A 25,232-nucleotide genomic window follows, 5' to 3' on the forward strand; every position below is an offset into this window, starting at 1 on the left:
TGAAGTCACAACCTACCGATCTCAGGGCGGACACTCTAACCACTAGGCCACTGAGTGGTTCGAGTGAAGGTTTTATTTTACAATTCAGAGACTCTGAATTGTACAATAAAACCTTCCACAGTAAAGCCAACAATAAAAAATCTACCTTTTCACCAACTTTTTCAGGAACTTTTTATTACCAGAAACTAATTTACTCAGGTAAAACAAATCTTGGTCATCTCTGGTTTGCATTTGCACCTAAAACTTCCTGTATGCATCCAAAATCATCCCCTGAAAAGTGCCCCATATTCAGAAAAAGACCCACTTACTAGCTACATTATGTAACGTAAGTCTAGTTTACAAAAGTCATCAATCAACATGGCAAGTGTATCAGTATTTTTTCTTACTGTTGATCATGTTCGGGTTGTTTGACTTAACAGTGAGTGACTTATTTGTCATTCATTTATGCAGCTTACGAATGCAGCTCCAGTCAGCTGAAGTGCGCAAACGGCAGGTGTGTCACCCGCAGGTGGGTTTGTGACGGGACGGACGACTGTGGTGATGGAACTGATGAACTCCCTGAAACATGCGGTATGTTTTCTCTGTCCTCTTCACACTGTTTCATACTTCAAACTGGACTTTTTAATGATGGCCATTTAAGTGTTGTATTTGAGTGTTACTAACAGACTGATGACACCATACTATACACTAATAACAAATATAGTAGTAGAACATTTATTGATACATAAGCTTATTATTCACCTCAGTTTTCTAATCTCTGTTTCAATGTGCTCAATAATAAGTCAAGTCATACTTCCTGTTTGTGTCCTCAGCGGCCAGAACGTGTCTAAACACAGAGTTCAGCTGCGGTGCCCCCGAGCATCAGTGTGTACCCCAGGGCTGGCACTGTGACGGCAAAGCTGACTGTGACAACGGCGCAGATGAGAAGAACTGCAGTAAGTTTTTTACACCATGGATGTCCACTGCGGCCCTTCAAAAGGCACTATTTAATAACGCTAGTAAATGGAGACAAGTCAGACACTTGTGCAAGGCGGAAAACCGCCGCTCAGGCTGAAGCTTGCCCCTTTAGAATGCCCACCAGCTCATTGATTGGCTTTCTTGCTTACATGTCACTGATTGACAGCGTCGGCAGCTGACCAATCAACGGTTAGATGTGATCATTCACGAGAGATATATGTTATAGAAATGATTTATAAACGATTACTGTTAAACTAGTAAGTGGGATCATAAACGCTTTCAAACACTGTTTTTGTAATATTACGGGTGTAGTCTACAGTACATTTTATCAGCTCAGGAAGAGAGTATGTTACAGGAGTGCAATGGCCATCGTGAGGTTTATTTTATTTTTATTTTTAAACGCCTGACATATGTGACACTGTTGAGAAGCAAACAATAGCTTGTAAAATGGAAATCAATAAATGACAGAGTGCTTTAAGTACAATTAAGTAAAAAAACATACTTGCCATACCAGACACACTTCACACGGATATATCAGTGATGGCAGTGCTTATCACTTTTGAGTCTGGTGGTTTAGTAGTTAAAGTGCGCAATCAAGATGTGAACAGCAGTTCAAAAAATAGATTCAATTCCTGTTCAAGTCACAAAAAATGAAGTTGTCGGCAACCTACAATTGTTGCACTAATATAGATTAAACATTTATCAAGAATTCTTAAAGGCCTACTGAAACCCACTACTACCGACCACGCAGTCTCATAGTTTATATATCAATGATGAAATCTTAACATTGCAACACATGCCAATACGGCCGGGTTAACTTATAAAGTGCAATTTTAAATTTCCCGCTAAACTTCCGGTTGAAAACGTCTATGTATGATGACGTATGCGCGTGACGTCAATGGTTGAAACGGAAGTATTCGGACCCCATTGGATCCAATACAAAAAGCTCTGATTTCATCGCAAAATTCCACAGTATTCTGGACATCTGTGTTGGTGAATCTTTTGCAATTTGTTTAATGAACAATGGAGACTGCAAAGAAGAAAGTTGTAGGTGGGATCGGTGTATTAGCGGCTGGCTGTAGCAACACAAACAGGAGGACTTTGACTTGGATAGCAGACGCGCTAGCCGACGCTAGCCGCCGACCGCACGGATGATCGGGTGAAGTCCTTCGTCCTTCCGTCGAACGCTGGAACGCAGGTGAGCATGGGTGTTGATGAGCAGATGAGGGCTGGCTGGCGTAGGTGGATAGCTAATGTTTTTATCATAGCTCTGTGAGGTCCCGTTGCTAAGTTAGCTCCAATGGCGTCGTTAGCAACAGCATTGTTAAGCTTCGCCAAGCTGGGAATTATTAACCGTGTATTTACATGTCCATGGTTTAATAGTATTGTTGATCTTCTGTCTATCCTTCCAGTCAGGGATTTATTTATTTTGTTTCTATCTGCATGTGAGCCCGATGCTATCACGTTAGCTCAGTAGCTAAAGAGCTTCGCCAATGTATTGTCGTGGAGATAAAAGTCACTGTGAATGTCCATTTCGCGTTCTCGACTCTCATTTTCAAGAGGATGTAGTATCCGAGGTGGTTTAAAATACAAATCCGTGATCCACAATAGAAAAAGGAGAAAGTGTGGAATCCAATGAACCCTTGTACTTAAGTTACGGTCAGAGCGAAAAAAGATACGTCCTGCACTGTACTGTAGTCCTTCACTCTCACTTTCCTCATCCACGAATCTTTCATCCTCGCTCAAATTAATGGGGTAATCGTCGCTTTCTCGGTCCGAATCTCTCTCGCTGCATTGTAAACAATGGGGAAATGTGAGGAGTCCTTCCTCCGGTGACGTCACGCTACTTCCGGTAAAGGCAAGGCTTTTTTTTTATCAGCGACCAAAAGTTGCGACCTTTATCGTCATTGTTCTCTACTAAATCCTTTCAGCAAAAATATGGCAATATCGCGAAATTATCAAGTATGACACATAGAATGGATCTGCTATCCCCGTTTAAATAAAAAAAATATTTTCAGTAGGCCTTTAATAATCCCAAAACATGCATCTAATTATTTAAAGCATGCCCTTTCAAGCCAGGCCCATTGTATTCAAACCAATTGTCTCCTCTCCACTTCTGAAATCCAGGCCCTGTTATGTGTATATGTAATATGCGTAGAAGAATAACAGTTGCAAAATACACTGTATGGGCTCCTCTACTAATTACCCCCTTCCTCATCACCACAGCGGCAAAGCAGTGCACGGCTCAGCAGTTCCGCTGCACCACAGGACAGTGTATATCTCACAGCTTCGTGTGTGACCACGACGACGACTGTCCCGACGGCTCAGACGAGGCTTCCTGCCAGAAGCCGACATGCAGCCCGCAGACCTTCCAGTGTAACAACTCTGTATGCTTGCCCGCTACCTGGCTCTGCGACGGCGACAAAGACTGTGCCGACGGGTCCGACGAGTGGCCCCAGAACTGTGTGGGCAAGCAGCCAGAGAATAAAACTTGTGCAGTGCATGAGTTCCAGTGCGCTGATGGCTTGTGCACACACAGCAGCTGGCACTGTGATGGCAGCACGGACTGCCTGGATCACTCGGATGAAGTCAACTGCAGTGAGTTCACTTTTTTTTCCCCATTACATAGAGTTACATTTTCAGCCTCTCTCATTTAATCCATTTGTTCATTATTTCCAGCTCGCCCTACTTGTCAGCTCGATGAGTTCCAATGCGGTGACGGCATGTGTATACATGGCAGCCGTCAGTGCGACAACCTGCGCCACTGTTCAGACGGTAGCGATGAGCTCGACTGCCAAGCAGGTGACTTTATTCATTAAATACAGCGTACATTCAGGTACTTTTACGGTTGTGAAAGGGGAAGCTCATTTCCAGAAACTTCACAGTTTAATGGGGAAGTTTTTGAAGTAAAAAAAGTGATGATGACCCTAAGAGCTGACATAATTGAACTCAGCTGGGTTAGGCTCCAGCTTACCAGCAACTGTAAAGACGATAAACGGTATAGAAAAATAATGGCTGATTAATTTGCATCATCGAAACAATTTATCTATTGTACAATCATCCTTTTTTAATGTTTTTTATTTGAAATGTATTTAGCCACTAAGGCAGGGGTAGGGAACCTATGGCTCTCGAGCCAGATGTGGCTCTTTTGATGACTGCGTCTGGCTCTCAGATAAATCTCAGCTGACATTGCTTAACACGATAAGTAATGAATAATTCTGCTGGTAATCACAGTGTTAAAAATAACGTTCAAAATATAAAACATTCTCATGCATTTTAATTCATCCATCCGTTTTCTACCGAGAAGTGGCATTAATGGTAAGAAATATTTTATTTATTATTGGTTAGCTTCAGAATAACAATGTTAATAAAAAGAATAAGAGACTTATTATACTCTAAAAATGTTGGTCTTACTTAAAAAAGTTGTATTCAGTGTTAAAAAATATGATATGGCTCTCACGGAAATACATTTTAAAATATTTGGCTTTCATGGCTCTCTCAGACAAAAAGGTTCCCGACCCCTGCACTAAGGGATACTATCGAGCGCGGCCACCGCTGCTGCTCACTGCTCCCCTCACCTCCAAGGGGGTGCAACAAGTGGATGGGTCAAATGCAGAGGGTAAATTCACCACACCTAGTGTGTGTGTGACTATCAGTGGTACTTTAACTTTATATATACCGTAATTTCCGGACTATAAGCCGCTACTTTTTCCCCTCGTTCTGGTCCCTGCGGCTTATACAAGGGTGCGGCTTATTTACGGCCTGTTCTTCTCTGACACCGACGAAGAGGATTTCGGTGGTTTTAGTACGCAGGAGGAAGACGATGACACAATGATTAAAGACTGACTTTTCATATACCGGTAGGCTGGTTATTTTGATAACGTACAGGCGAGCACTTTGTATTACTTTGCACCGTTGTATTATTTGTACTCTGCACGAATGCTGTTCGCCATGTCAAAGATGTGAAAGTTTGATTGAATGATTTAAATATTTATTGTTAATAAATGGGACGCTTTGCGTTCCCAAACAGTCATCTCTGTCCCGACAATCCCCTCCGGGTAGCAGGAACCCCTATATACTACGGTAATTACACATCAAAACCCTGCGGGTTATAGTCGGGTGCGGCTTATATATGGAGCAATCTGTATTTTCCCCTAAATTTAGCTGGTGCGGCTTATAGTCAGGTGCGGCTTATAGTCCGGAAATTACTATATATATATATATATATATATATATATATATATATATATATATATATATATATATATATATATATATATATATATATATATATATATATATATATATATATATATATATATATATATATATATATATATATATATTAGAAAATATAGACCACACTAAAATGTATATAATTTCTAGTTCATTCCTATGAATTCCTGTAAATTCAGATGTATTCATAATTTTGCACCCTTATAAGCAATCATAAACAAGTAAAGCAATCGGATACATTTGAGCCATTTACAATCACGTTTTTATAGATATATTGTATTTATTTACAATGTTTTTGTCTGTTGCTTACATTTAAACTGTGTTTTAGTTTGGTTTGTTCAGGGGTAGCAAATTACTCCACTCCCGTCTTATGCCTTTTGCATGCAGAGATGACTTTAATCTAATGTTTAATTGGCATATATGGCGTTCCAATTACAGCTTGTAGCAACTCCTCTTCCTGAAAAATTGCAAATGTGTTTTATATCATGGAATAAGGAAATATTTCTATTAACTACTCAGTTACATTAAAGTACAACTCCTTTAAAACTTTGTCTAATCCTTTTCTCCTCAGAAAATGCCTGCGACGGCCCCACTCAATTCAAGTGCGGCAGCGGGGAGTGCATCAGCACGGCGAAGTTGTGCGACAAACAGAAAGACTGCCAGGATTGGTCGGATGAGCCAGTCACCGAGTGCAGTAAGTGTTTTTTTCCCCCGCTCTATTAGTGCCATTACTGCTAATGGGCTGGAAATTGTGACTGTTATTTGTATACTTTCAGCTAAAACATCTACTGCTAGTTTGAAGTAACTTTAAGAAAGTAAATATGACTGGTCACTTGACAACATGTTCATTATTGTGCTTGTGTGGATATCCTCAGACAACAACGAGTGCTTGAGTGGAAATGGCGGCTGCTCCCATGGTTGTATAGATCTAAAGATTGGCTACAGTTGTTCCTGCCCTGCAGGATACACACTTCAGGCGGACAAAAAAAACTGTGAAGGTGAGAAGGGTACAAAATAGTATGGTGAGTGTTTGCATGTTTCTTTAAAATAACAATGCAAAAATGCTTCATCTGTTTGGGCACCTCGCAGACATTAACGAATGTGCAGATCCGGACATCTGCAGTCAGATTTGCATCAATGAGCCTGGCAGCTACAAGTGTGATTGTAAAGAAGGCTTTGCCATGGACCCTGTTACCAAGACCTGCAAGGCTGAGTCAGGTGGGCACTTTAAACAACATGCAAACACACCGTTTTATCCTGGACACCACTCAGTCTTCTTTTCCCGTTCTGTCTCTTCCTCCAGGCACCATGCCCACCCTCTATTTCACAAACAGACATGAGGTGAGGAAGATGACGGTGGATCGTAGCGAGTACGTGCGTCTGGTGGGCGGGCTGAAGAACGCTGTAGCTCTGGACATGGACATGCCCAGAGAGATTATCTTCTGGGCGGACCTTGCCCACAAGAAAATCTACAGGTTAAAAACCTCCTGCTTTATCCCACCTGTGGTCTATATGTGCCCTGTATTGACTATAGTGACCAGTCCAGGGCATAACCCGCCTCTCATTCAAAGTAATTTTGAGTAGGCTCCAGTTTACTCATTACTCTGAAAAAGATAAGCTGTAGAATAAGTAAATCATTTGTTAAAGAGATGTTAATAAGACATTAAAGATGAGGTCCTCTTTGCAGGTTTTGATTAGAAAAAAAGTAGTGTTACAAGTAAAGAGCATGTCTCCACATGCAGTAGGTATCTATCTTTTAAAAATATATCGTTTGTATCCCATTACGGCATTGGGTTTACAGTCATTCGTTCATGTTTTATGTGTAGAACACAGGTCACGCTTTTATTAGGATCACATTAAAACCGAAGAATGTTATTTTTCTTCATTTTCAAGAATTTTTTATCATGCATTCAATGCCATTAAAATGATAGTAGACCTGAGTTTATAACTATAACCAGATTGTTTGTTACTGTATATACTATTACAGTTGTAATAGTATATACAGTACATATACAGTATCCAAAATGAATGACGGATGCTGGGGGATGTACTGTAGTTTGTCTGCATTTCATTTTTGCAGTTTTTGTCTTAAGTCCACGTGCAAAACGTTCTTTGGTCTTTCAGGGAAAACACATTTTCCAATTGTTTCGTGTCAGGAAAACACTTGTTTTTTTTCTTACCACCGTAACAACCATGAAAACATTTTGGGTTGTTTTGTTAACTTTGTCAGGACTCCTTTTAGCATAATAGCACTATTGTTTCATTGTGTCTTTGCGGGAAATTACTTTATTTGTATTTCTGATGCCAACTTAATGTTAGCACAGATAAAAAAAGGTAAAATATACAGTATATACTTTTGTTTTTACCATTCGATGACTAAATATGATCTAGAATGCGTTCAGAATACACTACTTTCACGACTGCTGACAACTTTCTTCTCATTCATTGTGGTAGCATCACAGTGCATTAAACAGTGTTGAAGCTGAGCGTCCATTGACTTCAATGGGGCAGCATAGTGTGGGTTGTTCTACTGCAACCAAACTAGACAGTCATTGGATAAATGCTCGACTTTGTCCCGCCCACGAACGCTCAGCGTCCCTGGAAGTGTTATGGAAAGTGGGATTTGCCTCGGCTGGCCTGGACGCTGAGCTTCCGCATGGTGATTGGTTGATTTGTCCGAGACTGAATTCCTTTTTCATTGGCAGGAAAATGGGTGAATAAGCGATCTTAAAATATAAGCCACTGCCTGAGTATTTTTATTTAATTCCGTTGTTCGTAGTTGATATGGATAATTTTACAATTCTCTAAGTGATATTTTCTTTGTAAAAACTAGCATCTGTATATCTGTTATTGGAGACTGGATTCCTGTTTATAGAGTAGCTGAAAATGAGCTTCCCTACTTGGAAGTCCAGCAGCCGCCACTGGTGTTTGTTTGTGTTGACATGGGCTAATGAGGCTATTCACCCTCACAGCTCTAGGTTAGACATGGCCGCCAACTCCTCCCAACATACCGTAGTGATCGGCGATGGAATCAAGGACCCAGAAGGGCTTGCAGTGGACTGGATCCATGGCAACATCTACTGGACTGACAGTTATTTGCACTGCATCTCCGTGGCAACAACAGACGGCAGCAAGAGGAAGACGCTGATCACAGAAAACCTGCAGAAGCCAAGAGCCATCACAGTGGATCCAATCAACAAGTAAATATCTTTTTATGAGTTTCATTAAGGGGCTGACTGTCTTTCTAACCTTCATGTCTTCATGGTAGCTTCATGTACTGGACTGACTGGGGTGAGGAGGCAAGGATAGAGAGGAGTGGTTTAAATGGAGCCGACCGCATCGTCTTGGTAAAGGACAACATTGTGTGGCCTAACGGAATCACCCTTGGTAATCTCATCTCGTCTCCATCAGTTAGTTCTATGAAATAACTTGAATAACCAGTGGAATGTTGATGTCTTTCTTGGTGTGGACAGACATGGTCAACCAGCGACTCTACTGGGTGGACTCAAAGTTGCACACGCTCTCCAGTGTAGATGTAAACGGAGGGACTAGACACACTCTCATCTTCAATAAAGAAAAACTTTCACACCCGCTCTCTCTGACTGTCTTCGAGGTGAGTGATACCCTTAAAGGCCACAATCAGTACGTGTCCATGCACTAAATTAGTCCGACTTCTCAAATAGTTTGGCTCTAAATAAGCCTCCAACATATGTATAAGAAAGTGGCGTGCGGTGAGGTTAATGTCTGGTGAGGCACTGCATCATCACAGTCAGATTTACAAACATATGAACCCTAAATAGTATCTAATTCACCATGTGATTGGCAGCAGTTAACGGGTTATGTTTAAAAGCTCATACCAGCATTCTTTACACATACAAACTAGCAAACAAAAAATCACATTTAATAAAAAAAAACATTATTATGGTCTTACCTTTCTTGCTGAACATCCACACAGCCAGCCTTTGCGTGTGTACCACGCCGTTTGAAAAGAACGGGTCTTCTGTCCCGAAGTCAAAAGCAAACCTTTTAGCTCCGGCGTTGGTCTACCTTTAATTATTACCTCCTGCTTCGATTGAAAGTCCAGTTTAGAAAACGGTTTTATTTTACATATGTAATCCTCCATGTTTTTAATAAAAGTTCAGGCGAGAGGAAATAAAAAAACGCTGCACTTATTGCTAACTTTTTTTTTTTTTTTCTTCTGCGGCGAGGAATGATCTCTGTGATCACTACCGCCCTCTACCACCAGGAGGCCGGATTACTGCGAGCCTCAGCCAATACGTCTTTTGCAGCAGTTTTATGAATGCTCAGCACAAGAAATAGTTACACACATGCAGTTGTTGACAAAATACACTGTACATTATATACCTCAGCTAACTAAACTATGGTTTAGTTAGCTGATATAGTTCATGTAGCAATACAGTCTCACTGCACAGCAGCTCAGCAGTTAGCGAGTCATTGTGCACAATCCATGTTGAGGCACAAATCAGTGACGTGCCTCAACTGGCTGCTGATCACCGCACCGTCTCTTCTCAGTATTTGAACGGCAAATGTGAAAATAAAAATAATCTAAAACTGGTGAAGTTAAATGGAAAATAACTTTAGTATAATCACTGGATACATATAACAATTTAATTTATTTTTTTTTCTTTTTACATTTTTTTTCTTTCCATGATGGCAGGTGAGGCCCCGCCTCCCCTGCCTCTAGTGACTGCACGCCACTGGTATAAGATGAGGTAGATCACCTCGACTTGTTCATTTGAAAAGTAGCTCGCCTGCTGAAAAAGTGTCGGCACCCCTGATCTAAGGTCTAACAGGAAACATTCCATATCTTAAAGGTCATACAGTGCACTGCAAAAAGTCAGTGTTCAAAAACAAGAAAAAAAAATACAAAAATTAGGGGTATTTTACTTGAACTAAGCAAAATGATCTGCCAATAGAACAAGAAAATTCGGCTTGTCAAGACTTTCCAAAACAAGTAAAATTAGCTAACCTAAATGAACCCAAAAATACCTTAAAATAAGTATATTCTCACTAAAAACAAGTGCACTTTTCTTGGTAGAAAAAAAAAGAGACCTTTTTGCTCAATATGTTGAAAAATATTCTTAAATTAAGTAAATGCTAGTGCCATTATCTTGACATAATGATATGCACTCTGCATCATGATTTTTTTTTTCATGCTTGAAGTAAGAAATTATTACTTTAAAAAGGTAGTTTTATACTTGTGAGTGTTGATGACACAGCTTTGCAACAGTTGATATTCTAGTTTCAGGCATGTTTAACTCAATATAGGTCATAACATCTCAGCAACAAGCTGTAATATTTACTGGGATCATTTAGGTCCAAAACCCTTAAAACAAGTAAAACACTCTAACATAGAATCTGCTTTGTGAGAAGAATGATCTTATCAGACACAAAATAAGCAAATATCACCCTTATTTGAGATATTTAATCTTACTTTGATTTTAGTTTTTGCAGTGTGTAAAAAGAAGTTAAACATGATTAAGTCAAATGGAAAAACAACAAATGATGTACTCATCCTTAACATGCAGAGGGAGATCCCTTCTTGTGTCTGGGAGCTAAATCTCAAATTATGTGTCCAACTTTATAGAAACATTTTGATTTTGTGTGTAGATTGAAAGTACTTTTGGTTTTGTTACCTTTGTATTCAAATGTGGTGTTCATGACTAACTTTCATTTTCTTATCTTCTTGCCAACAAAATAATTTGTTTAAAAGAATGTTATAGTAGTCAGTGTGAATGAGGCTATTTAATAGACCGCACAGTGTAGACTTTTATTTGTTTGATGTAATTAGTTTTAATTTGAGGCAGCTTCAAAAGAAAGCCACACATCCCACATGGGTGTTCCTGTGTGCGCAATGAACTATTTCAATTGGGAATGTTCCAATTTTACCGATTACCCATGAGTGAGATCGGCCCATACCAATACCGATGCTGCTGCAAGGTGGTGTTACAGTATCTACACTTCTTAAACTTAACTAAGCACTTTTTTCTTCGTGTTGTTTCAAGGTAGCTTAACGGTTAGCTCAGCTATTAGCATTGCTACTCCTGGCTTGCTCTTGGTGTGTAACATGTTTAACCTTGTATTCCAATGATAATGTTACTTAATAATAATACTTAAGATAATAAGAAATGCCGTTTATCTGCTGTAATGAAGGTGATTATTATTAGTTTAGTGGAGCGGCTCCACATTTTTATGGTTATGAAGTCCTATATACAGTCATAACTCATGTATCACTGTTAATTGGTTCCAGAAATTACCTCAATAAATGAATTTCCGCAAAGTAGGAATCAATTATAAATGTTATATTTTTAGTTAGAGCATAAAAAAAAATGTTTTCAACATTTCTATACATGAAATAACACCCTTTAGTCACCTTTTAATCCAAAATAGTTATGTTTCCTGAGGCTGAACCAATCAGTGGCCACAATACTGAACAGCGTGATCTGATTGGCTTGGCCTCATCCGGTGGCCAATACTACTGTATTAATGATATGTTTAGTTCATTTTGGCCATTTCCCAGCAGGCACAAGACATTAAAACAACGTTGACAAGTTGCTAAATTAGGCCTTGGCGTTGGGCAACTCAAATTTAACGTTGGAACAACATGCTTTTTGATGACGTTTAATCAACGTCGGTTTCTGACGTTGATTTGACCACATGCTTTTTGATGACAGTTATTCAGTGTCAGATGACGTTAAAATGTTAATTGAAATATGGTCATTTCCCAACCAACGACATGAAGCCAATGTTAGACATCAACGTTGTCTCAATTTACAAATATAACTATTTTGCAACACTGTTTCAAAGTACTTTTTAAAGGACATATATGTATAATCAACGTTGTATCAATGTCTTGTGCCTGCACTGCAAAAAGTCGGTGTTCAAAAACAAGAAAAATAAATACAAAAATGAGGGGTATTTTACTTGAACTAAGCAAAATTATCTGCCAATAGAACAAGAAAATTTGGCTTGTCAAGACTTTCCAAAACAAGTAAAATTAGCTAACCTCAATGAACCCCAAAATACCTTAAAATAAGTATATTCTCACTAATAACAAGTGCACTTTTCTTGATACAAAAAACAAATATGAGACCTTTTTTCTCAATATGTTGAAAAATGTTCTTAAATGAAGTAAATGGTAGTGCCATTATCTTGACATAATGATATGCGCTCGGCATTACATTTCTTGAAACCAGCAAACTTACACTAAAAACTAGTTTATTGTTCTTAATGGAAGGCAACAAGGCAACCGCTTGTTACTCTCGGGGTCTCTTAGCCGCTCAGGCAAATCATATGGTCTAAAAATGCATTTTCCCATCGATAACATGACATCATCGCGCCAAGTGCGTGTTCTTTCAGTCATTAGTGCGCAAGGAATATATATATATATATATATATATATATATATATATATATATATATATATACATACACACACCGGTGTGTGTGTATATATATATTTGTGCATGAACTATTTCTGTTCAAAATTGTTAAAAATGTCACATGTTAAATGTTTAAATATTAACTGTCAGTTTACTGTACTGTGCCAACTGTACTACTACTATATGAGTACGTATTTTCAATTGTTTCATTGAAAATAAAACAGCAAAGTCCATTTGGCTGTCCATCCATCCATTTTCTACCGCTTATTCCCTTCGGGGTCGCGGGGGGCACTGGAGCCTATCTCAGCTACAATCGGGCGGAAGGCAGGGTACACCCTGGACAAGTCGCCACCTCATCGCAGGGCCAACACAGATAGACAGACAACATTCACACTCACATTCACACACTTGCCAATCAACCTATCCCCAGGTGCATGGCTGTCATCTGTTTTAATTACTGTATGAGACACAATTGTGTCAAAGTCATGATTTTTTTATTTCATGCTTGAAATAAGACATGTTTACTTTGAAAAAGCAGTTTTATACTTGTGAGTGTTGATGACACAGCTTTGAAACACTTGATATTCTAGTTTCAAGCATGTTTTACTCAAATCTCAGCAACAAGCTGTAATATCTTACTATATATCTTATCATTTAGGACCAAAACACTTAAAACAAGTAAAACACTCTAACATAAAATCTGCTTAGTGAGGAGAATTATCTTATCAGACAGAAAATAAGCAAATATCACCCTTATTTGAGATATTTAATCTTATTTAGATTTCAGTTTTTGCAGTGGTATGGTGGGTTATATGCTTATAAATCAGGGGTGTCCAAACTTTTTCCACTGAGGGCCGCACACGGAAAAATTAAAGCCTGCGGGGGCCATTTTGTATATCAACTTCAGGTTGATACAAAATTTAAAAAAACAAAAAGATTTTATGCCTTTTCTGTCAAGACAACTTTGTTTTTTATAATAAAACTGAAATATGCAGTATTTCCCCCACTGCCCAAAACCTTCAGAAAGCAATGTTTGATGTGAAGTAATTAGAGCCTTAAAAACATCAATAATGCAAGACACCATTGATATCAATTCATTGTTATTTTTGAGTAATCACAGTGAAAAGATAAATAAAATCCCGTTAAATATATTTAGGATAAAAAAAGTTGCCCCACTCATAAAGTGATACATTTGTTTTAGGTTTTTTTTACTTTCAACACTTAAGTTACGAGATCAACTTCAGATATATCTGTCAATTTTACGTTTGAACTATTGTTTTGTTTGTTTTATGCTCTTTTGTCAAAAACGTTGATGTTTTTGTATGGCAACCACACAATATATGCAATATTTTCCACATAAAACATTTTAAAGTGACATATTTGAAATAATTAGAGCCTTGAATAGGTCAATAATTCATTATAACACTGACTTTTTTTCTTTTTTTTTTGAGCAATGGCAAAAAAAGAAAAATAAAGATAGACAAAAGAAAAAAAACAGCCTGCATGGCAGCTTTGTGTCAACATTGCAACTTTTTGTAGTCAGATTTCACCTCATTCTACTTTTTTTAATGTTTTCTTTTATTTTTGCAATAGCATTTCCAGAATGTGTGGCGGGCCGGTAAACAATTAGCTGCGGGCCGCAAATGGCCCCCGTGCCGCACTTTGGACACCCCTGTTATAAATGCTTTAATTTAGGACAAAATATTGTCGAATATGCTTAAAAAAAGCATTTAAAAACTCTGCGATGTGGTGAAACCGCAATATGTGAAGTATGATGTGGCGACGGACGTCTGTATTTGTGTGTGGTGTCTCACTTTTACCTGGAAGTTGAATTCCCGTTGGCATAATTATTTTACCCGACGAGTACCAATAAAGAAACCTTGAACCTTGACATTGTGAGCTAATCTGGTTTAGCATGACTAAGGTTGTTACAGGCTCAGAGTACACAGCGGTTTGATGTAATGATGTAAATTCCTCCCATGTCTTGATCCTGTTTTGGCTTTAAAAGAAGCAACTGGTGATGAAGATGTGTTTTTATTTGAAACAGGACAAAGTCTTTTGGACGGACACAAGCAACAGTGCTGTTTTCAGTGCTAGCCGTAAGACAGGAGGGGACATTACGGAGCTGGCAAGAGACCTGGAGCAGCCAGAGGACATTGTGCTCTACCACAACCTCAAGCAACCGAGCGGTACAAGAACGTCGGCACAATTTGGATTCTAGCCAACAGGCATCACATTTGTTCTACCGTTCCCTGTCTTAGGTCGCAACTGGTGCACAGAGAGCAACAATATTAACGGAGGCTGTGAGTTCTTCTGCCTTCCTGCCCCGGTCATTACCCAAAACTCTCCTAAATACACCTGTGCCTGCCCTGACCACATGACCATGGCGCCTGACATGAGGAAATGTGTGGCAGGTAGAGTCCCACAGCACGTGCCGCTGAAGATAAACAGCTACTAACTCTTATTTTTCCGGTTCAGTTGCGCCTCCTGCTGTAAGTGACAACAGTGATCCAGACAACCAGGCTGTGACAAGAGCCGCAATCACGACTACCTCAATCATGCAGCCTCAGAAGCCCAACATCTCCTCCTCGCTACAGCCTTCAGGTACAGCTCAAATCAAGCAACACGTGAATCACGTTATATCAGGTCAATATATGCCGATGCATGTTCTCATTCATCCAAGTCATTGTATTCTCAGGGCATTTGATCCATTGCAAGTGGACATTTTGGTTTGACTTAGAAGACGTTTCGCCTCTCATCCAAGTAGGCTTCATCAATCAGTTCATGCTCATTGACTTAGATTGGTCAGATCTAGGTCTTAGACTTAGATTGGTCAGATCTAGTCTTAGACTTACACTACCATTCAAAAGTTTGGGGTCACATTGAAATGTCCTTATTTTTGAAGGAAAAGCACTGTACTTTTCAATGAAGATAACTTTAAACTAGTCTTAACTTTAAAGAAATACACTCTATACATTGCTAATGTGGTAAATGACTATTCTAGCTGCAAATGTCTGGTTTTTGGTGCAATATCTACATAGGTGTATAGAGGCCCATTTCCAGCAACTATCACTCAAGTGTTCTAATGGTACAATGTGTTTGCTCATTGGCTCAGAAGGCTAATTGATGATTAGAAAACCCTTGTGCAATCATGTTCACACATCTGAAAACAGTTTAGCTCGTTACAGAAGCTACAAAACTGACCTTCCTTTGAGCAGATTGAGTTTCTGGAGCATCACATTTGTGGGGTCAATTAAACGCTCAAAATGGCCAGAAAAAGAGAACTTTCATCTGAAACTCGACAGTCTATTCTTGTTCTTAGAAATGAAGGCTATTCCACAAAATTGTTTGGGTGACCCCAAACTTTTGAACGGTAGTGTAGATTGGTCAGATCTAGTCTTAGACTTAGATTGGTCAGATCTAGTCTTAGACTTAGATTGGTCAGATCTAGTCTTAAACTTAGATTGGTCAGATCTAGTCTTAGACTTAGATTGGTCCGATCTAGTCTCAGACTTAGATTGGTCCGATCTAGTCTCAGACTTAGATTGGTCAGATCTAGTCTCAGACTTAGATTGGTCAGATCTAGTCTTAGACTTAGCTTGGTCAGATCTAGTCTTAGACTTATATTGGTCAGATCTAGTCTCAGACTTAGATTGGTCAGATCTAGTCTTAGACTTAGATTGGTCAGATCTAGTCTTAGACTGGTCAGATCTAGTCTTACACTTAGATTGGTCAGATCTAGTCTTAGACTTAGATTGGTCAGATCTAGTCTTAGACTTAGATTGGTCCGATCTAGTCTCAGACTTAGATTGGTCCGATCTAGTCTCAGACTTAGATTGGTCCGACCTAGTCTCAGACTTAGATTGGTCAGATCTAGTCTTAGACTTAGATTGGTCAGATCTAGTCTTAGACTTAGATTGGTCAGATCTAGTCTCAGACTTAGATTGGTCAGATCTAGTCTCAGACTTAGATTGGTCAGATCTAGTCTCAGACTTAGATTGGTCAGATCTAGTCTTAGACTTAGATTGGTCAGATCTAGTCTTAGACTGGTCAGATCTAGTCTCAGACTTAGATTGGTCAGATCTAGTCTCAGACTTAGATTGGTCAGATCTAGTCTCAGACTTAGATTGGTCAGATCTAGTCTTAGACTTAGCTTGGTCAGATCTAGTCTTAGACTTAGATTGGTCAGATCTAGTCTCAGACTTAGATTGGTCAGATCTAGTCTTAGACTTAGATTGGTCAGATCTAGTCTTAGACTGGTCAGATCTAGTCTTACACTTAGATTGGTCAGATCTAGTCTTAGACTTAGATTGGTCAGATCTAGTCTTAGACTTAGATTGGTCCGATCTAGTCTCAGACTTAGATTGGTCCGATCTAGTCTCAGACTTAGATTGGTCCGACCTAGTCTCAGACTTAGATTGGTCAGATCTAGTCTTAGACTTAGATTGGTCAGATCTAGTCTTAGACTTAGATTGGTCAGATCTAGTCTCAGACTTAGATTGGTCAGATCTAGTCTCAGACTTAGATTGGTCAGATCTAGTCTCAGACTTAGATTGGTCAGATCTAGTCTTAGACTTAGATTGGTCAGATCTAGTCTTAGACTGGTCAGATCTAGTCTTACACTTAGATTGGTCAGATCTAGTCTTAGACTCAGATTGGTCAGATCTAGTCTCAGACTTAGATTGGTCAGATCTAGTCTTAGACTTAGATTGGTCAGATCTAGTCTTAGACTGGTCAGATCTAGTCTTAGACTTAGATTGTTCAGATCTAGTCTTAGACTTAGATTGGTCCGATCTAGTCTCAGACTTAGATTGGTCCGATCTAGTCTCAGACTTAGATTGGTCAGATCTAGTCTTAGACTTAGATTGATCAGATCTAGTCTCAGACTTAGATTGGTCAGATCTAGTCTTAGACTTAGATTGGTCAGATCTAGTCTTAGACTTAGATTGGTCAGATCTAGTCTAGCGGCTCATGCCAAAACCCCAAATATTTATGCTCCCAACACCAGGAAGGTGTGCCTGGGCGAGGATGGTTCCGCCCTATCGTAGTGCCAAAAACAACTGTTGGGATGAAGCAATCCTACTGTGAAAGCCAACGACAGTTGTTGAAGTGGAATTTCCACGAACACACACATTCACAGACACGCATAGGACAACGGTCAATAAAGGCAGATTGTTCCGTGCAGGGTTGTACCAAGCACTGTTGCTGCCCTACTGTTTACTACTGCAGATAGACATTTCCACCCTGTTTGATCGAGGTAATTACAGCTGATTACCGTGATTAAACTGAAATGAATCGCGATCATTAATCACGATAATACAATCACCCAGCCCTAGTTGAAAGGACAGTGTTGTAAGTCGGAGAAAGATGGTGTCGCAGACCATCTCCTCTGTTCAGGGATGGTTTTTCAACCTTGATGTGGATGGCTTCCCTCACTCCCTTTTCGTATTATCCATCCTCCCTTTCCAGAATCGGTATATGTGTGTTCTCAAAAGAGTGCTGTTTCTCCTTGAGGTGCAGGTAGACAGCTGAGTTTTGGCCTTTTAATTATTGTACTATTAATAGAGTGGTACAGTAGCTCGGTTGGTTTGTAATCCCTTCCTAAAGGTTTGGCATAAACAGAATCATACAAAAACGTTAGCAATTTTTCTCAAAAGAATAATGCAAATCCATTTCTTTTTGTCCAAACACCCTAAAATATTAACACAAAACACATTTTCTAAAAAATATTTTTAGTTTTATGTGCAGAAAACAATGTAAAATACATATAAATGATGAATGAAATGGATAAATGAACATTTGAAAATCACTTTTACCTTCATGTAAGTAGGGATGTAACGATAAACGGTATTAATGATAACCGCTGTAAATCTCTTGATGGTTAGTATTACCGTATTAAATAAAAATTATCGGGGGATATATATATATATATATATATATATATATATATATATATATATATACACACCCATCCATCTCCCGAGTTCGGAGGTCTCAAGGTTTTCAAGTATGTATTTAAAGGCCTACTGAAATGATTTTTTTTTATTTAAACGGGGATAGCAGATCTATTCTATGTGTCATACTTGATCATTTCGCGATATTGCCATATTTTTGCTGAAAGGATTTAGTATAGAACAACGACGATAAAGATTGCAACTTTTGGTATCTGATAAAAAAAAGGCTTGCCCCTACCGGAAGTAGCGTGACGTAGTCAGTTGAACATATACGCAAAGTTCCCTATTGTTTACAATGATGGCCGCATGAAGTGAGAGAGATTCGGACCGAGAAAGCGACAATTTCCCCATTAATTTGAGCGAGGATGAAAGATTTGTGGATGAGTAAAGTGCAAGTGAAGGACTAGTGGGGAGTTGAAGCTATTCAGATAGGGAAGATGCTGTGAGAGCCGGGGGTGACCTGATATTCAGCTGGGAATGACTACAACAGTAAATAAACACAAGACATATATATACTCTATTAGCCACAACACAACCAGGCTTATATTTAATATGCCACAAATTAATCCTGCATAAAAACACCTGCGTGTTTGTTATGCTAGCTCCTAGCTCCTCTGCTAGCTCCTAGCTCCATAGAACACGCCAATACAATTCAAACACCTGATCAACACACACAATCACTCAGCCCAAAAGACCGTTCACCTAACCCAAGGTTCATAAAGCTTATATATTTTTAAAAAGTTACGTAAATACGCAAAAAAAAGTTGCGCACATACGGTCAAGCGATCAAATGTTTAGAAGCCAAAGCTGCATACTCACAGTAGCACGTCTGCGTCTTTGTCATCCAAATCAAAGTAATCCTGGTAAGAGTTTGTGTTGTCCCAGTTCTCTACAGGCATCTGTGTATCGAAGTCAAAAGTCCTCCTGGCTAGAGTCTCTGTTATCCGAGTTCTTCCATCTTGACTGCATCTTTCGGGAATGTAAACAAAGAAGCGCCGGCTGTGTACTGTTGTGGCTGACTACGTTCGAAAAATACGTTCATTTCGCACCGACAACTTTCTTCTTTGCTTGCTCAGCTTCCTTCTCCATAATGCAATGAACATGATTGAAACAGATTCACGAACACAGATGTCCAGAATACTGTGGAATTATGAAATGAAAACAGAGCTTTTTCGTATTGGCTTCAATGTGGAAGGCATACCCGTGTTCGCCGGTCTACGTCACGCGCATACGTCATCCTCAGAGGCGTTTCGAACCGGAAGTTTAGCGGCAAATTTAAAATGTCACTTTATAAGTTAACCCGGCCGTATTGGCATGTGTTATAATGTTAAGATTTCATCATTGATATATAAACTATCAGACTGCGTGGTCGGTAGTAGTGGGTTTCAGTAGGCCTTTAACTGCTTACGCAAAGTCTGCAACCATATAGCCGTCCTTCTGTAATTATAACAGTTGCAAGTGTGGACTTGAAGTGACTTGAAGTGACGTGAAAAAGCTGCGAGCTGAAGCTAACTGGCCAAAATGCTACGTCAGAGTAGTTGCCAAGGAACCCGAAGCCGTACAGCGAGGCTGTGAGAGTTTGTACACATTTTAAAGCGTTTCTGATCACACAAAGTGATTTCTAAGACAGGCTGACACAGCGCAAGGTACAACAATTAAGGAAATAAACAAGTCAGAAGTGCCGCTCGCCGTTGAAGCTCTTTGGAATGGCCGCCCCCGATGGCTTCAAGCGATGGGCGAAAAAGATGAATGAAAGAGGCGAGACGTAGTCCGCCTACAGAGGCATATTTGGCGCTATGTTAAAGTTAAAGTTAAAGTACCAATGATTGTCACACACACACTAGGTGTGGTGAAATTTGTCCTCTGCATTTGACCCATCACCTTGTTCACCCCCTGGGAGGTGAGGGGAGCAGTGAGCAGCAGCAGTGCCGCGCCCGGGAATCATTTTTGGTGATTTAACCCCCAATTCCAACCCTTGATGCTGAGTGCCAAGCAGGGAGGTAATGGGTCCCATTTTTATAGTCTTTGGTATGACTCGGCCGGGGTTTGAACTTACAACCTACCGATCTCAGGGCGGACACTCTAACCACTAGGCCACCGAGTGTATGTAAAGGTTTGTAAACCGAAAAGAAAACGCAACTCGAGGTGTTCATAAATCGAGGTTCCACTGTACATGTATATGTTTTATGACCAACTCTTCAGATTATAACAAAACATGTTCTGCATACTTTTCCAGCCAACAGACATGCCAACGTGCCTGCGAAGGTAGAGTCGTCTCACCCTTCAGCCCTCTACATTGCCATTCCAATCGGTAATTTTCAACATCCTACAACTCACTCAATTCTACACTGTTTATCCTGACTTTGCATTCAAACCTCTTGTCCCATCTTCCTTCTAGTGGTCATGATCTTGCTGGTGTTTGGCGCAGCGTTGCTATGGAGACACTGGCGACGGAGGAACACCAACACCATCCACTTTCTCAATCCTGTTTATCAGAAGACCATAGAGGACGAGGAGCACATTGGCAGAAACGACTCGGAAGGCTACGTGTATCCTCAGGTAAATCTTAACGCCTATCCACCCTGCCAATACTGAATGTCATAGCTAAAATATTCCATTCATTTTTCCTTTTTTTGCAGAGACAAATCCTTAGAATGGAGGACGTTGATGTGGCTTAATGGACCCTGAACAAGTGACACACAAAACTAAGGCTATTTTTCTTTTTCTAATTCAATCTTCCAAAGAAGCCATAGTTTACATGAATGAAGGGGTCGGGCATGCCTGCAGGATGCCATGATGTCAAACCTCAACATGTCTTCGGAATCAAAAGGTTCAGAAGATGATGCTTTTACTTGCACTGATATTGTCTGAATGTACCAAAACCGTTTGCTACATACGTATTTATTATTATCTAGCGCCCACATGTAACTTAGTGGTGCTGACACATGAAGTGGGGTACACGCGTAAAGGAAATTAGGCCGTTGTTGTCTCGATTTTTCCTGTTTCAATCAAAGACCGCAAACACCTTACGTCTTCTAAGATTGTTCTATGGTCTGAGGTCTGTTAAGAGTGTCCTAATAATTGGCTCCAAAACGGGTAGGGCCAAAAATATCTGTAACAAAAATGTTGCACAAGTTTAATATTTACGACCATAACTTTTCATGTCTGTAGGGAAAGTCAAAACTTGAGTCATCACTCCGTAAATTCTGATGTGGTAAGAAAGTAGCCTGTCGGGAATCTAAAAAAGCATCAGGGATACTTTGAGAAAGTTCTCACCTCTATCTCACTCAGTATGTTATCAGGGTTTCCGCGGGTCATTAAAAATGAAGGCCTTGAATGGCATTAAAAAGCAATAAGTTCGATGTTCAGAGGCATTAAAAAAAATGTAATGTGGTGAAATGAAACAAGTGGACGAGTAAAGGCAGGCAAAACGGTGACAGATTTCTTTGGCGTGACCAACAAAGCAACTTCTGCTGTCGCCACCACAACTGGTAACTGCTGCTACCAATGCAGGAAAATAAATAAATACAAATACATTTTCAGAATAAACAGTCTTGTGAGCCAATTCTAATCCGTCAGAGAGTGACAGTTAATATGAACTTTTCAACTGTTCAAGATTATCATCGTCAAAATGCTAACAATTTTATCTTTACTGACAATTGTAAGCTTTTGACCATGTATAATAACTACCTGCATTAGGACAACATTCAATTGGTTTGAAGTGGCATTAAAAAGTGTTCAATTAGATTTGCTTATACCTGCAGAAACCCTGATCATGGAGGACTAGTGATGGTGGTGAGACAGAATGCTTATGTATGTGGTTTTGTTATTATCTTATTATTATTATTATTATTATTATTAGTATCTCAGATTTAGAAAATGTGTGTACAAGCCTTAAGACCGTCCAATGATTGTATGAAACGTGACTTAAGAAGCCGATGTGTTGCACAAAAGCAACTGAAAAAGCCAGATTCATTCATTCATTCTTGTAGTGCTCTCAGACTAGTAACTGTGGTAGTTGGCACCCCCTTAGCTCAGGGCTATTCCGCTGAATTGTTTTAGCGGCCACATTTCCAAAGAATAACCCTCCTCATATAACAGAAGCGCTGTACTTTTTTTCTATGATTTGGCTGCAAAAATGTTATAGTCTATTCCAAGCTTTTTAAACTAAACTTGTCTGGTGTCACTCTGGCCCGTGGGCCGCCTGTTGAATAGCCATTCCCCAGCTCTTTACCCCTGCACTGATGGCTTTAATGAATGTTAAGGTTGCAAGTACTGCAAGTGTATCTCGCACACACTGGGCCGATCTACTAAAGTCGAAATAACATGCTAAACAGCGTGTGCACGCTATAAAATGGTGTGTACAATTAGTGGGCGTGTTTGGTGTGATCTGCTAAGACTGCATGTACAATTGATAACTGGTGCAGACCGCCCTATTTAAATGTGTACTACTGGCTTTATGTGTCCATAGAAACACTCATTTCCCCCACAGTCATGTTATCATGCTCTTCAACAAGCACATGTCTATAATATGGACCAACTTCTCTGCAATATAGAATCCCAACTATTTTTAATTAGCCCCTTAAGTCATCCAGGAGCTTTAAAATGATAAAATAATATTGCTGAATAGACGATATGTTGTTTAATTTCAGTTGACCCACAAAAGGTTCTGTGTCTTTGCAGCGTGATCCTCTTCTTTTCCACAGCCATTTATTTTCTATTTATTTTAGATATCAGACACACTAAATAAAGATGCAAACTGCCGCACGCAGAACGGTTTTAGATTTGATAAATCACTTTGCACGTACTTAATAATTATATTTGCATGTTATCCTACTTTTGTGGGCTTTCTGATGAGCAGCATATATTCTGCATACTCACGAAGACAGACTCTGCTCACTTAAGAGACGCAATCCTCTGCCAAGAACTTAGTAGATCAGGCCCGTTGTGTGCTGGCTTCCGTGAGACAAACCAAATAGGTGGTTTTTATTGCAAACGGTTAAAGCTGCTGAATTTCTTGTTATCAACAAATATGAAGAACGTGTTTGAAATGAAGATGTCTTTGTAAATAGACTGTCAATGTTTTGTAAACATTCACTTTGTTGCCTTTTCTCTATGTGTTGTGAATCGGGAAATATTGTGTATATCTTGCTATTATTTATTCATGAAGTGGATATCGGAGAAGTTATTGATTTGTTGTGGTGTGGCTCAAAATATATAAGCAGTTAAATAAACCCAATGTGATTTGTATCTGAGCTACATTAATATTGTTTTTGTTTTTTGTTTTTTTTTCATTTTAAAAGTCTTTTTCTTTTTATTGCCACTGCTCCATTTTAAAGGGTATCCAGAATGGGAAATAGCACAATATAGAACACGCTAAACAGGTAAACATTTTGAATTGTATTGAGGAAGGCTAGGAATAATACAGAATTTAAAAAAAAATCAAATATATAAAAATAATGAAATATATGTTTTTCGAGTGACAAGACGGCTTAAACGCAAAAGACTTGAAATAATGATATAATTATAAATCGTATACTGGTGTTAATTCAGTCCAACTTTCACACTGTGCAGCTGATGTTTATTTTTGTTTGTCATAATTGTACATGATGTTTTGTTTGTTACGTGTCTTTTTTTTTTGTGATGACAATCACATAATTTATTCTGCATCTTGTTTGTTACTTGAGTATCACTTTGTTTCCACTGTGAAATAAAATGCACATAAAAATGGAGTGTTGTTGAAGAATATGTGTGTACTCGATGCACAGCAGGTTGCTTTGCTAGTTTTTTTGGAATAATAAAAAAAAAAAAAGTCCCCAAAATGTGTGTTTTTTTGTTAAAGTTGTGAATGTATATCACTGGAAAAACGAGGCTTGATTAAGTGGAACCTCGATTTACACACTTAAATGTTTTTTTTAACAGGGTTCGCGAAAAGAAAAGTTTGTATAATGAAGCAAATTTCCCGATAACAAAAATTATATCTGAATAATGGATCCATATTTTAGTGAAAAGTTTGTATACTTTGAACACAATATAAAGTGATATGCAGTATGGCATATCAAACAGTGATAGGTCAACTTTATATTTAATAAAGTCAAAACAACGAGCTGAACTCTCCTCCTATGTAGCCACCCTGCCGACACGCACACACACTGTCACTAGCCCTGTGGTGCCCTCAGTTTGACATCACAGAACTCCTTAACCTTAAAGATTAGGAATGAAACAATAAAATGTGGGCTAATATTTTACAGATACTGTAATATAATTGTTCATGTTTTTCACTCAGTACAGATTGGTGTCCGATCGCATTGTGTTGTGCATTACAAACTCAAATGCGTTTCAAGCGGATGCAAAAGCTAGCTTATCTCTTTCCGTAGTTAGCTTTTACGGCTAATTTGAAGGGCGCCGATGTGTTACTATACGCTAGAGAAATAGTTCCTCAGTGTTCGCGCTTACAATAACAATGTTGCTACTATTATTATACAGGTTACAGAACATACATGAAGTATTATTGGCGGTTTTTGAAAGCATTTAGTGGTAGAATTAGTTGCTTCCATTAGCTGCATTGCTAGCCACCTACAACGAACTGATGCTAGAATGCAAAAAAATAAAAAACCTTTTGGCTATTTGGCTTTCATAACGATTGTGAACGATAGGCAAAATTCCCCCCCAAAAAGTGCAC

General features: G+C 39.1%; 1 protein-coding gene across 1 annotated transcript in view; it reads left to right on the top strand.

The window, feature by feature from the left end:
• LOC133639500 (low-density lipoprotein receptor-like) overlaps window positions 1–24,375 on the top strand; it is a 32,957-nt gene extending 8,582 nt beyond the window's left edge. The window contains exons 2-18 of the mRNA XM_062032845.1: window positions 451–570; window positions 813–935; window positions 3,184–3,555; window positions 3,637–3,759; window positions 5,765–5,887; window positions 6,069–6,191; window positions 6,283–6,411; window positions 6,497–6,668; window positions 8,166–8,393; window positions 8,462–8,580; window positions 8,667–8,806; window positions 14,644–14,785; window positions 14,858–15,010; window positions 15,075–15,200; window positions 20,787–20,861; window positions 20,949–21,109; window positions 21,190–24,375. Coding sequence (XP_061888829.1) covers window positions 451–570; window positions 813–935; window positions 3,184–3,555; window positions 3,637–3,759; window positions 5,765–5,887; window positions 6,069–6,191; window positions 6,283–6,411; window positions 6,497–6,668; window positions 8,166–8,393; window positions 8,462–8,580; window positions 8,667–8,806; window positions 14,644–14,785; window positions 14,858–15,010; window positions 15,075–15,200; window positions 20,787–20,861; window positions 20,949–21,109; window positions 21,190–21,228 — 2,468 coding nt within the window. The 3' untranslated portion in view covers window positions 21,229–24,375. The remainder of the gene's footprint in view (window positions 1–450; window positions 571–812; window positions 936–3,183; window positions 3,556–3,636; window positions 3,760–5,764; window positions 5,888–6,068; window positions 6,192–6,282; window positions 6,412–6,496; window positions 6,669–8,165; window positions 8,394–8,461; window positions 8,581–8,666; window positions 8,807–14,643; window positions 14,786–14,857; window positions 15,011–15,074; window positions 15,201–20,786; window positions 20,862–20,948; window positions 21,110–21,189) is intronic.
• Window positions 24,376–25,232: the final 857 nt, after the last annotated feature.

Source organism: Entelurus aequoreus, linkage group LG22 (genome assembly GCF_033978785.1).
Source record: "Entelurus aequoreus isolate RoL-2023_Sb linkage group LG22, RoL_Eaeq_v1.1, whole genome shotgun sequence".
In the NCBI taxonomy this organism is placed as follows: Eukaryota; Metazoa; Chordata; class Actinopteri; order Syngnathiformes; family Syngnathidae; genus Entelurus; species Entelurus aequoreus.